Source organism: Phyllostomus hastatus, unplaced genomic scaffold (genome assembly GCF_019186645.2).
Source record: "Phyllostomus hastatus isolate PE091 unplaced genomic scaffold, TTU_PhHast_1.1 phas_contig_16, whole genome shotgun sequence".
Classification (NCBI taxonomy): domain Eukaryota; kingdom Metazoa; phylum Chordata; class Mammalia; order Chiroptera; family Phyllostomidae; genus Phyllostomus; species Phyllostomus hastatus.
Window position 1 is genome coordinate 1,564,645 of NW_025333643.1, and position 13,110 is coordinate 1,577,754.

General features: G+C 48.6%; 1 protein-coding gene across 5 annotated transcripts in view; it reads right to left on the minus strand.

Moving 5' to 3' along the window:
• The window catches only part of GRIP2 (glutamate receptor interacting protein 2), a 59,028-nt gene that overhangs the window by 26,830 nt on the left and 19,088 nt on the right, over nucleotides 1-13,110 (minus strand). For 3 of the 5 annotated variants that reach the window (XM_045832538.1, XM_045832537.1, XM_045832541.1), the window contains exons 2-5: nucleotides 2,270-2,350; nucleotides 1,869-2,124; nucleotides 871-1,016; nucleotides 98-184 (exon numbers count right to left, since the gene is read on the minus strand). In XM_045832538.1, the coding sequence (XP_045688494.1) occupies nucleotides 98-184; nucleotides 871-1,016; nucleotides 1,869-2,124; nucleotides 2,270-2,350 (570 nt within the window). The remainder of the gene's footprint in view (nucleotides 1-97; nucleotides 185-870; nucleotides 1,017-1,868; nucleotides 2,125-2,269; nucleotides 2,351-13,110) is intronic. The other 2 variants (XM_045832540.1, XM_045832539.1) reach the window with 2 other exon arrangements.

The following is a 13,110-nucleotide window of genomic DNA, read 5'->3' on the forward strand; positions in this document are numbered from 1 at the left end:
TTTCTATAGAGATTCATGAAAGCAAGACAGAATAGACACAGAATTAGAATCACCCACTTTCCCCCCTGCCTTGTCCCCGGGTAACTGTGACACTGACCTCTGAGGACAAAGCCAAAGCTGCTGCCCTCCTTGCAGAGGGAGACGTCCACTGTCTTTGAAATGATCCCCAGGCTGTTCTCAGGGGCTAGGGGAAAATGCAGGACTCCTTTGAGTCTCTCAGTCACATCACCGAGCTGGCAGATGTCCCCGGAGCTCATTCCAGGAGAGTGGGGTGACCAGTCACAGAGATGACAGAGAGGGCAGATTCTTCCCCATTGACAAGGCAGAACGAGTGAGGCCTAGAGGGACACTCTTCCTAACACGCACTTAGTCCCTCACCTGGGCAGAGGAAGGGCCTGCGCACGCCCACACAGGACTCAGGCTTGAATCCATGGCTGGTGGGCTCAGGCCAGGATTGAATTCCAGACAGTTACCCAATTTCAAGGTTTTAGACCAACTCTGAAAATTCAGAGCTAGGCTAAACCCTAGGTTGCTGTACTCAGCACAGGACAGTAGGGCAGGGAGAGCGGCAGGGCAGGCAACAGTTTATTCAGCCAGTGTTTCCAAAACTTGCCCCCATAAAGGAAAAAATCTGGAAACCAAATAAGCAAAATGACAGTGGGCTATAAACAGGGCCCTACCACCTCCTGGTGGCAGCATAGTGCAATTGCAGGCAAAGTCCCTAGGTGAGGTACGGATGTTTGCAGCCAGTCCCCAGGTCCCACCTACCCCAGGTGGCATGATCCCCACCCCCCAGGTCCTGGTAGGGAGGCAGCTGTGTCCACCCACAACCAAGGCAGCGGAGAAAGTTCCCTGTCCAAGGGCACCCACCGGGCGGGGGCAGCTCATACTCCACCTCCAGCACCACGCGCTCGCCCACATTCTTGAGCAGGGTGATGATCTCATCGTGGCGGAGCCTGGTCAGGTGGATCCCGTTCACTGACCGGATGTAGTCACCCACGTTCAGCAGGTCACTCCTGAGAGCAACGAGGCCAGAGTGCATGCGTGGTGACAAGTGCCAGCATTTATACCCACCCTCCATCGAATCCTTGTGTCCCCTGGACCCTCATTTTACACATGGGGAATTTAGGCTCAGAGAGGTCAGACCATGTCCAGGGTCACACAGAGGGTGAGCAGGAGAGCATGGATCCTAACCTAGACCTGTCTGACACCCAGGCCTGACATTTCCCCTGATGCTGGTCTGCCTGCTTTTCCTTCCTCTCAGGGGTCACCCTCGGGGCCCTAACCAGCCCCAGCCAAGCCCGCAGAGTGGCCAGATCATCACCTCCTTTGCTAGTCCCTAACACTGTTCCAAGCTTTTCACCACTAATCTGTCTAATGCAGGCCCCGAGAAGCATCGACGGAGAGGCTAACTCCCAGGTTTCGTGGAACTCATGGTCCCAGGGAGCCACGGAGGCAAAACAATGGGAAATCCAGGGCCATGTGTGCAGACGTGGCACACAGCGCTGCATGAGCAGTGGCTATCCCAGCCTGGGGCGGGGGGCTCCCCAGAGGCAATGTGGAGGGGGGAATAGGAGTCTACCAGGAGTGTGTCATGGGGAAGGGGACTTCCAGGGAGAGGGAACTGCATAGGCAAAGGCCTGGAGGGCCTGGCAAGATGGGGCACTGTGGCCAAGTCAGCCTGGGGGTAAAGGGAAGGTGAAGCCAGGGCCTGGAGTGACAGCCACCACTGAGGGCTTCCTTCTGCAGATACCAAGCTCTTGGGTCCTTCTGGAAATTGCTGCCTTGTTGCTTTACCCAAAGCCCCAGAACATTTTCCACTGGTCTCTAGCCCCCTCCTGCTGCCCCCACCAAGCCTCGCTTCTCACCTGGCCGCGAGCCCCCCAGGTCTCAGGTTGGAGACCCTGGGCTTCCCATCCTTGTCGGTGCCACCTGAGATGGTCAGGCCCAGTGTGCTGCCTTCTTTCTTGATCAGCTCCACCACGGTGACCCCTCGGAACTCCTCTGCTGACATATGGGGGGTGAGGGGGCAGCATGGGGCAATTTTGGGCCCACAGCTCCAAGACAAGTGAGGCAAATACTTGGTAAGGGCACTTGGCTGCATTACGCTGGGTGACGTATCTCCTTTTTGCAGAGGAGGATCAGAGAGGTTATGTGGTTGGTCTAAGGTCACAGAGCAAGTTAGTAGCAGAGCCAATGCTGTCTGACCCCCACCCAGAGCCGCTGTGCCTCCAGGACAGAGAAAGAAGGAGGACAGGGGGTTCATTACCTGGAATGCTCTGTCTGCGGCAAGCCAGGGCCACATCGGCTCCTCCTGCGTCCTTGCCTCCTTTGGAGTAAGGCCCATCGTCTGCAGGCAAGAGGGACAGAAAAGGTCTTGAGTTCCATTTCTATTCAGGCAACGCTTCTGCTTTGGAAATCTTCCACTTCATGGATGTGGCCTGCCAAAGGGGTTCCTTGCTGCCACCAGCTGCACCTGTGTCACTGCAGGCAATCCTTGTGGTTTCTCCACCCAAGGGAGGCTCCACCTCTGCTCTTCTGCTTCTTTGGAACACTCACCTCATATGGAAACTTCACAGCTGCTCTGCATTTAACCATCTGCTCAGCCTCTCGGGTGGTGTTATTATTATGGGTAATATTATTCCACTGTACACATAAGGAAGCTGAGGCCCAGAGAGGGACAACTCATGCCCATGGTCACACAGCTGGGGAGTTATGCAATGTGGGTTAGAACCCGGGTCTGCTGACTCCCCAGCTGGGGCTGTGCTTGCATACCTGCTGGGACAGGGGGCTCTCTCACATGCAGGCAGGAGTCACAGCACCTGTACGACAGTGCTGACCATCCGTGAACTCAGTCTGGAGTGGACCAGATTAAAGTTTCTTCCTGAGGGCTGCACTTCACAGTGTACAAGCCATATTTTCAGTCATTCTAGGCAGCCCCAGGAAACTCTGTCTCCTTCAGCTTTAATTCTAGAAAATGCTCTCCTGTTGTTTCTTCAAGTATTATTTTCTTTATCTCCCTCTTTTGAAATGCTTAATAAACATACTTTGCAATTTCCACCTTATCTCCCATGACCCTTCACCCACCTATCATATTCCCTGTCTTTTTTCTAATCTTCAATGAAATCTATCATTTTGGGTTTTCTAACTTAGAAATTTTCACACATTTCAAACATAAGTAAATTACTAGAATTATATAAGGCAGAGGTTCTCAAAGTGCTGTCTCCAGACCGCAGTACCTAGCGTTACCTGGGAAGTTGTCAGATATGTAAATTCTTGGGCCCAGCCCAGAACCTAGTAAATTGGAAACTTTGGGAGTGAAGTCCAGCAATCTGTGTGTGTGTGCATTTTAGTATATTTACCTAACATTTTTCTCCACTTTAAAAAATGTATATGAGGGTTATCCAGAAGGTATACAGTTGTGTAATATAAAAATAAAGACATTGAAGAAGATACAAGAAACATTGTTTTTTTCCTCCCCTTTATTCCCCTCTACCCTCCAGCCCCGCTCCTACCAGCATTCCCCCCCTTAGTTCATGTCCGTGGGTCACACCTATAAGTTCTTTGGCTTCTCCATTTCACATACTATTCTTAACCTCCCCTGTCTATTTTGTTCCTACCATTTATGCTTCTTATTCCCTCTACCTTTTTCCCCATTCTCCCTCCTCCCCCTCCCCATTGATAACACTCCATGTGATCTCCATTTCTGTGATTCTTGTTCCTGTTCTAGTTGTTTGCTTTGTTTTTGTTTTTGTTTTTAGGTTCATTTATTGATAGTTGTGAGTTTGTTGTCATTTTAATGTTCATAGTTTTGACATTCTATTTCTTAGACAAGTCCCTTTAACATTTCATATAATAAGGGCTGGGTAATGATGAACTCCTTGAACTTGACCTTATTTAGGAAGCACTTTATCTGCCCTTCCATTCTAAATGCCAGCTTTGCTGGAGAGGGTAATCTTGGATGCAGGTCCTTGCCTTTCATGGCTTCAAATACTTCTTTCCAGCCCCTTCTGGCCTGCAAGGTTTCTTTTGAGTAATCAGCTGATAGTCTTATTGGAACTCTTTTGTAGGTAACTGTCTCCTTTTCTCTTGCTGCTTTTAAGATTCTTTCCTCTTCAATCGTGGGTAATGTAATTATGATGTGCTTTGGTGTGTGCTTCCTTGGGTCCAACTTCTTTGGGACTCCCTGAGCTTCCTGGACTTCCTGGAAGTCTATTTTCTTTGCCAAATTGGGGAAGTTCTCCTTCATTATTTTTTTTCAAATAAGTTTTCAATTTCTTGTTCTTCCAGTTTTCCTTCTGGCACCCCTATGTTTTGGATGTTGGAACATTTAAAATATCCTGAAGGTTCCTAAGCCTCTCATTTTTTTGAATTCTTATTTCTTCATTCTGTTCTGGTTGTTCATTTCTTCCTTCTGCTCCAAATGCTTTATTTGAGTCCCAGTTTCCCTCCTGTCACTGTTTGTTCCCTGTACATTTTCCTTTATACCACTTTGCATAACCTTCACTTCTTGCACTATTTTGTGACCATATTCAACCATTTCTGTGAGCATCCCAGTTACCAATGTTTTGAACTCTGCATCTAATAAGTTAGCTATCTCCTCATCATTTAGTTGCTTTCCTGGAGTTTTGATCTGTTCTTTCATTTGGGCCATATTTCTTTATCTCAGTGCAGTTGTTATGTTATAAGGGGTGGAGCCTTAGGTATTTGCCAGGGAGGGGCAACATACCTCACTGCGTTGTGATGCTATATGTGGGGAAGGGGTCAGAGAGGGAACAATGCCGCTTACTTGGCTCTTGGCCAGCTTTCAGTCACTTCCCCCCCTACCCACAAGCAAATTGGGTCCTTCTGGCAATGATTCCCAGGTGGGTGGTTTTGTGTATGTTCTAGGACCCCGTGGGTCTCTGCAATGAACTCTCCTGTGAGGCCAGGAGTTTCTCCTGTGGCCACAACCCCCATAGGTTTTTACAGCCAAATGTTTTGAGGTTTTATTTCCCATGCTGGAACCCTGGGTTGCATGGTCAGTCTTACTCCCCAGTTGTTCCTCCCGATCCACACGCAAATGTGGGATCACTGGGTTTGCCAGCCACTGCCTTGCCATAGGTCATCTCCACCCTGGCTGCCTGTCTCCACCCCTCCTACCAGTCTGAATGAATGTTTCTTCTTTAACTCCTTGGTTGTCAGATTTCCATACAGTTTGATTTTCTGGCAATCCTGGTTTGTTTTTTTTTTAATTTGTTGTTGTCCCTCTTTTGGTTATGCAAGGAGGCAAAGTGTATCTACCAAATGCCTCCATCTTGACTGGAAATACCATTGTAAGAAACATTGTACACAGGACAATGATGCCTCAGTCCCCTTCAAAGTAGGCACCTTGGGACCTTACGTAGTTCTCCCAATAACCATCAGCTGTCCCATCATATTTTCCTGAATCTCATCAACAGTCTGAAATTTCTTCCCTTTCAAAGGTGATTTTAGTTTTGGGAAAAGATAGAAGACACAGGTTGCCAAATCTGGGCTGCAGTGGGCTGAGTCACCTGGATGATTTAACGTATTACCTAAAAATTCTGCATGAGATGTGATGCATGAGTGGGCACATTGTCGTGATGAAGCTGACAATCACCAGTTGCCCATAGCTGCAGCCTTCTGAATCATCTGGATAGTTTCCACAGAGGAATGTTCAAGCTTAATCAAAATTTGATGCAGATTCATTGTTTTACTTGCTCAGTCACTTTGAATGCAGTAGCCACAAAAGTACATGTGCTCACTCAATGGCGTCTGCCACCCCCACTAACTAGTACAGTGAAATCATCATTGTTCACACATGTGCATTCCAGTCCACTCTCCTTCACTGCCATTACATCGATGTCCTGCAAACTGTTCTCATTATATTAACAATGGCTGGACTTTTTCTGGACAGACTTTGTAGACAATAAATTTTTTCTGGTGTGTATTTCTATGGGTTTTGGGAAATGTATCCTACAATCAAATTTTAGAACATTTCTATTGCCCCCTCAAATTCTCCTTGCTCCTGCCTTGTAGCTAGTCCCGCCCCCAACCTCAGCCCCACAAGCCGTGATCTGTTTTCTCTTTCTATAATTTTGCCCTCCCTAGAATGTCATATAAAGGCAGTCATATGATATGCAGACTTTTAAGTCTAGTGCTTTCATTTAGCACAGTCTTTCAAGATCGATCCATGATGTTAAGTGTATTGGTAGTTTGCTTCTTTTCATTGCTGAGTGGTACCCCACTGCATGGAGGCATCAGCTCATTCAGCCATCAACCTGGTGGAAGACATTTCTATGGTTTCCAGTTTGGCATGGTTTTAAACAAAGCTGTAAGAAATGTCTGCATACAGGTTTTGGTTTGAATAGAAGTTTCCATTCCACTTGGGTAAATACCCACGAATGGGATTCTGGGTCATATGGTAAGGATGAGGTTAATTCTGTAAGAAGCCGCCAAACTGTTTTTCAGAGTCGCTGCACTATGCCGCATGCCCACTAACAGTGGGGGAGGGCTCCAGCTGCCTCGCATTCCCACCAGCACTTGGCAACGTCAGTTAGGGTTTTATTTCTTAATTTCAGTCATTCTAATAGATGTGTAGACATATCTGAATAAGGTTCTAATTCACATTTGCCATGACTAATGATGAACATTTTCCCTTATTCGCCATCCATATATCTCCTTTGGTGGAGTGTCTGTGCAAAGCTTTTGCCCGTGTTTAAACTGGGTTGTTTATTTTCTTGTTGTTATTGAATTTTGATGTATTCTGGATACAAGTTTTTTGTCAGATGTAATAATTTATGTTTTGAAAAGCCAAGTGACTTGGCATCAAACCACACTGGTGGTTTGAGAACCACCAGTATAATGAATCATATTTACCCAACATCTAGTTTTAATAATTATTAACAATTTATCCTGTTTACTCCATTTATCTTTATCTATGCTGAAATATTTTAAAACAAACCCTGGACATAATGAAATTATACCTTTAAATATTCCAGTATGCATTAAAAAATAGGAGCATATTTCCTGTATAGCAGAATACCATTATTACACCTTATCAAGTTAAAACAATTCCTTAATTATTAATTCAATACCCACTTCATATTCAAATTTTCCCAATTCCAATGAATTGCAAATCAGCAACCCAGGCATGTATCCTGAGCAAAGTCCAACCAGCAACCCTTTGCTTTGCAGGATGACGCCCAACCAACTGACCCATACTGGTCAGGGCCCAATTCCAGTGAATTTTTAATTTTAATAAGTACATGTTTGGTTTTCAAAAGCTCTGTTTGATTCTTTTGCTTATCTCCTTGTTTTCCTCTTGTTTTCATATGTTGTTTTTTCCTTGCCTATTATTGTTTCTTGTGTACCTCTAATAATTTAAGAAATTTTCAACATTCATCTATTATTCTATTTTTCTATTACTTCAGACTCTCAGGAGGTATTTTCACTGCCTGATGACACTCCCTCACGGTGGACTGTTCCCTCATGCATTTGGTAATTGTTGGATGATGAGCTCATCTTTGTGGAGCTTTATCCGTGGGAATGTTATTCAGCCCGGTTAAGGGCTGGTCCCTCCAGGGTCCAGAGAAAAATTGTAATTCCTTCCCCTGGGTGCTTGCCAAAGCGTCATTTCTCTGACTCCAATGTTCACATTAAGTTGGTTCCAAGACTCTAGAACCATGGAGGCAGTGTAAATTATGACCTCCATTGGAAACAAGGGGAGAACCTCAGACCACAGATTCTCAAAGGAGTCCACTTGGGGCCTAGGCAGGACAGAGAGGCTTTTGCTGTATCTCCCTGGTAGAAGAGTGGACGTTCCCCAGTCCCCCCTTCCCCTGCGGGCACATCTGTTTTACAGTCCTGGCTTTAGGCTGCGGTATCAGTTCCAACTAGGGCAGGTGCAGGGTCTCCTTCCCTGTGCCCCTGCACTGTGAAAACCCAGGCCCTCGGTTATCAGACCAGAAAACGCCCCCATTCATGCTGCCGCCCCAGTAGGGAAGCATCGGCATTGGCTTACACTCGTCCTGCCGGTTTACAGTTTTCATGTTTTGATTGGAAATGCATTGAATGTGTAGATCAATTTGTAGAAAATGAACATCTTTAAATACTGAGTCCTCTCATTGATAAACATAGTATATTATATCCTCCATTTATTTCTGTTTTAATTTCTCCCAAGAATACTGTGTATTTTCTCAGGTAAAGGTCTTACATCTTTTTCATTAAATATATTCCTAGATATTTGCATTGTTTAAATGCCATAATAAGTGGAATTGTTTTTCAAATTTCATTGTCTAATTATTTGTTGCTAGTATATAATAGTAGTTGATTTTGTATTCCAACCTTTAAAATCCACGTATTAATTGAAATTGTTTATCTGAGGATTCTTTTGAATTTTCTGTCATCTGTGAACAATGACAGCTTTATTTGTTACTTCCTAAACTGTACACTTTTTATTTCTTTTACTCTCATTGCACTGTCCATACCTCCGGTACCAAGGTGATAGAGGTGGTTACACAGGCCATCCTTATCTCCTTTCTAACTCACCCTCTTCTTTTGCTGAGGGTTCATCTGTGCATCTCAAAGGAGTCTGAAGCTAGTTTTCAGGCTGCCTGCTCTGTGACAGGCCAGCGCCCTGCCTCCTTGCAGCAGCCCCTTGCTTTACGCACTGTGTGCTGGATTCTCCTCTGTGTCATGTTGTATACCAGCCACGCCCTGTGTACGCCACCCACACTATTTCCTTTTCCTCTTTCACTTCTCACAGGGACCCTAGGAGGAGGCAGGTGCTCCCATCACACCCATTTGACAGATGGGGAAAATGAGACTCAGAGCAGTTCAGCAAAGTCACTGGCCAAGGCAGCCTCTGCACAGAGCCGGGCCCAGACCCAGGACCTTTTGCCCACCCTACCCCGTGCTCTAGGCTTCCTTGACCAGCTTATTTTCTCATGTGCCTTCTCCAAGTCCTTTCTCAGCACTGGACTAGATGGACAAGGACTACTAACAAACCATCAAACTTGCGGGTTTCCGTGCTGCCTCGAGGGCCCTCCTTCCTACACACCAGATCTACACCATGGCTCTGTGGTATCCTGCTGCTTCCTGAGCCTGCACAACATCCCCCCCCCCCCGCCCCCCGCCAACTCACCGGCCCTTGGAGAATAACCTGCCTGCCACCGCCACGCCTTCAGCTCCAGCTTGGCCTGGCCTTGTGAGCACGGGCCCAGGGCTCAGCCAGGCCTGAGCGCATATCCTGGTTCAGCCACTCACCAGCTGTGGGAAGATCACTCTTCTCCCAGCCTCCTGGCCACAGCAAAACTAACCCACAGAACCTATCACCCCTCCTCACTTCTCAGAGGAGGCGTGAGAAAGAAGGGCTGGAGAGGAATTAGCCCTGGCAGCGGGCAGAAGCCACTTATCCCATCCCAGCCAGGTCCTTCCCTGAAGAGAACAATCACAGGAGAATTCAGCCAGCAGTGGAGTCAATCTGCGTCAAGAAGAGGACTCAGCCCAGGCCAGGCTCGGGGCTCCGTCAGAACCAGGAACAGGGTTCAGTCTACAGCAGGCTTCTCAGCCTCCACACGACTGGCACTTTTTGCTGACATTCTGTGTGGTGGGGTCTCTGGTCTGCCTTGTAGGCTGTTTAGCAGAATCCCTGTCCTCTGACCACTAGATGCCAGTAGCACCCCACCTCAGTAGTGACAACCCAAAATGGCTCCAAAAGTTGCTGGTGTCCACTAGGGGACCAATATTGTGCAACCCCCACACCCCGCCCCCAAGAATCACTGCTCTAGAGTCAGAGTTGGAGCTCAGGCTAAAGTCAAGGTTGCAGCTCAACCCGGGTCTAACAGCCTAAGTACTTTCACCACCTGCAGCTCTATCTACTGAGAGAGAAACTACCCCTGCTTGTGCTCGCTGCACTCAGCCAAACCAGGGCCAGGCTCCCTTTGCTTGCCAGAAGGGGGTCAACAACAAATCAAACAGCAGTTAAACCTGGAGTCCTTTCTAGGGCCCCTGGCAGCTCTGCTCCCCACGTTTCCCCAGGCCCCCTGTTCACATCGGCCGGCAACGACTTAGGCAACACTCCATTAAGTATAATGTCTCCCATTACGGTTCTCTAACTCACACTTCATTTAGATTCAACAAGATGTTTCTGAGCTAATAAAATTAATAAGATTGGGTTATCTCAACTGTGTGACAGCAAACTTCTCTGGTATTTCACGAGGGCAATTCTGCAATTAAAATCTCTCTTGCCCTGAGCGGTGTGGATCAGTTGGTTGGGCATCGTCTGGCAAAGCAAAAAGCCGCATTCGACTCCTGGTGGATACACATGCATGGGATGTGGGCTCGGTCCCCCGTCAGGGTGTGTATAAGAGGCAACCGATCAATGTTTCTCTCCCTCTCTTTCTCCCTCTTTCTAAAAATAAATAAATAAAATCTTTCTAAAATAAATAAAAAAATAAAATCTGTCTTATCCTATGCAAATGAGATGCTGCTGCTGGACAGTCCCTCTGTGCTGGGCTGTCCTGAGAAGATCAAAGACAAATTTGCTGGCTCCAGGTTTGTGAGTCTTGGGGATGAAGGAGGGGAAGACTGGCTCTTAAGGAAAGGAAGAGAAGCTGAGGATCAAGTTCACCAAACTCAGAGCAGTGAAATCCCGGGAGTGAACAGAGGGGAACAAGAGTGTGTTTAAAAGGTGGAGTTGGAGCCCTGATGTGAAAACAGAAGATTAAGAGACTTAGCCTGAGACACCATGGGATCTCCAAACGCAGGATTCTGAAGCAAAGGACGCAGGGTGCTGGCTGCTGAAGGCCAGGACCCATCCCCTGAGGTGTCTGTGGAATCCTCCAACCTTGTCCTCACCCCTATTTCCTCACCCCAACATTCCATTCTTGCTCTGGGGAACTACTCAGTGCTGGACTGAGTTGCAATGATACCCTTGGGGCATGTGAGGGACATGGGTCTGCTTGTCTCAACAATGAGTGGCCCCAACTCCCTCCTACAATTTCTTGCTGGTGTTGAGCTCGGGCTGTAAGCCATCTCTTCACCCAGCAGCCAGGCGGGCCTGACACTGTGCTACAGGCCAGGACTCAGACACCTGTGGGCGAAGAGCCAGTGGGCAGTGAGAGAGGGCTTGAGAGACTCTTGGGGGGAGGGGGAGGGTACATTTCAGGGCGTGGCCTCGATGACCTTGCCGGATGAGACTTCTGGACGTCGAAGACCCAGCACCACATTCAGAAAGTCACTCGTAAGGAATGCTGCTTCCTGCTCAGTGGAGACATGGCATCCCACGGTCACGAGCATCCCCGGGTGGGGGACCGAGGCAGCCGGTAAGCGGGGAATCAAAGCAGGGCCAGGATCACCCCGTGGCTGTGTGACTTAAGTCTCTGTTTCTCCACCTGTAAAAAGGGGGCTTATCCCCACCTCCTCACTGCCAGCTCTAGCCAGCCCATGCTTGAGAATTTGAAGAAATTACTTTATTTATAGAAATCCCCATGGGGGATCAGGCCCCAGTCCCCCTCCCTCCGAGAACATGCTCACTCTTCGCCCCCCCTCTCTTTTTTGTTCCGGGACCTGGTAATTACATGCTTAGAGATGAAGGCTTTTCAAAAACATCTTTCCCACCAATTTTCAGCTGGAAACATGCATAAAAAACAGAGATATTTTTATCTGCGTGTTTCTTTTTTCCTGTCTCCTCCTTCCAGCAATGGGCAATTATGAGCTTTTGCCTTCAGTCCGTCCATCCAGTAAGAACTCACTTCAGAGGAGATTCATTTCCGCAGCGAGGCCAGCCAGCCATCCTGGCCAACGCAGGCTGGGTGCAGGCTGGGTGCAGGCTGGGTGAGTGGGGGCGCGGGAGGGAGAGGTGCTGCGCCCAGCACGGTCCAGCACACCTGGTCCCCAGCCCCACGCGGTGCCCAGGGTGGGCGGGTGGGTTTCTTTTCCATTTCATTTCTCTTGAAAGCATTGCTAATTTGCCTTCATTATCTCTGTTTCTCTGGAGCCCCAGGGAACTATTGAGCTTTGACAAAGGAAAAAGGAAGTCAGCCCCTAGCCTGGCTGCCTTGGCCCTGACCCGCCCAAGGAGCAGGGAGGTGCTGGGAGGGCCTGTAGACTCGGCCTTGACTGAGGCCTGATTCTGTGGGCCTCCATGAAGGAACATTCTGGGGGCCCCTGAGAAAATAAATGCCCAGAAGCTTAACTTGGATAAGCAGGAAATGACACGGAGCCAACTGTGGGGCCAGCCGGCCCCCATGTGCTGATGGGGAGCAGGGGGCTCCCCAGTCGCCCGGGGTCCAATCGTCAGTCGCACACGGTGGCCCATTGCTGACTACTCTCCCAGGGAGCCTGCCACAGCCCTCGGCCACTGCTGGTTCAGGGGAGGGGTGGATGTCGGACGCAGACCCACTTCAGATTCTCAGTGGAAATCTGCTGCCGACGGGCTAAGGGATCTGGGTGGAGTCACTTCTCTCTGACCCTCGGGCTTCTCCTCTGCACAGTGGGGGTGCCAGCTGCCCACCTCAGGGGCTGGCAAGAGGAATCAAGGAGATTATGTGGCACCTAGAAACCAGGAAACACGACAGTTCTTTCCTTGCCCCCTTTATTCCCCCCTTGCCCTGGCCCCGTCCCTTAGAAAGGTTTTCCTAATTAATAATGGTAATAAGGTAGGATAGTAAGAAGTTGGGAACATTCCTTGGCAAGTGGAATGGGGAAACTGAGACAGACAGCTGAACAGACTGGCTGAGCAATGTACAGCCAGATACAGAAGATGACACCTAGGTCTCCGTTGTGTTTCAGCTCCAGACCCAGAAAAGCAGCAATGCCAGACCAACGATGGAAGGGCTGCCATCAGGACCAGCTGCATTGACTAATGACCCCCAATCAGTGGAGATCCGGACCCTGAAAGGACACACCTGAAAAGCTGATGAATATTTTCTTGAGATCCTCCCCATTGCTCCCCTAAATGGGGCCGGTCTAAGCCCCCCAGTCTACGGCCCGGGTCTAAGGCCGCCCCAGACCAGCCTTTAAAGCCCTCAAGCCAAAGGACCCAGCTTGTGCTCTCCCTCCCGGCAGCCTCCCTGCCCCTCCCCCTCCCCCTTCTTCTTCCCTCTC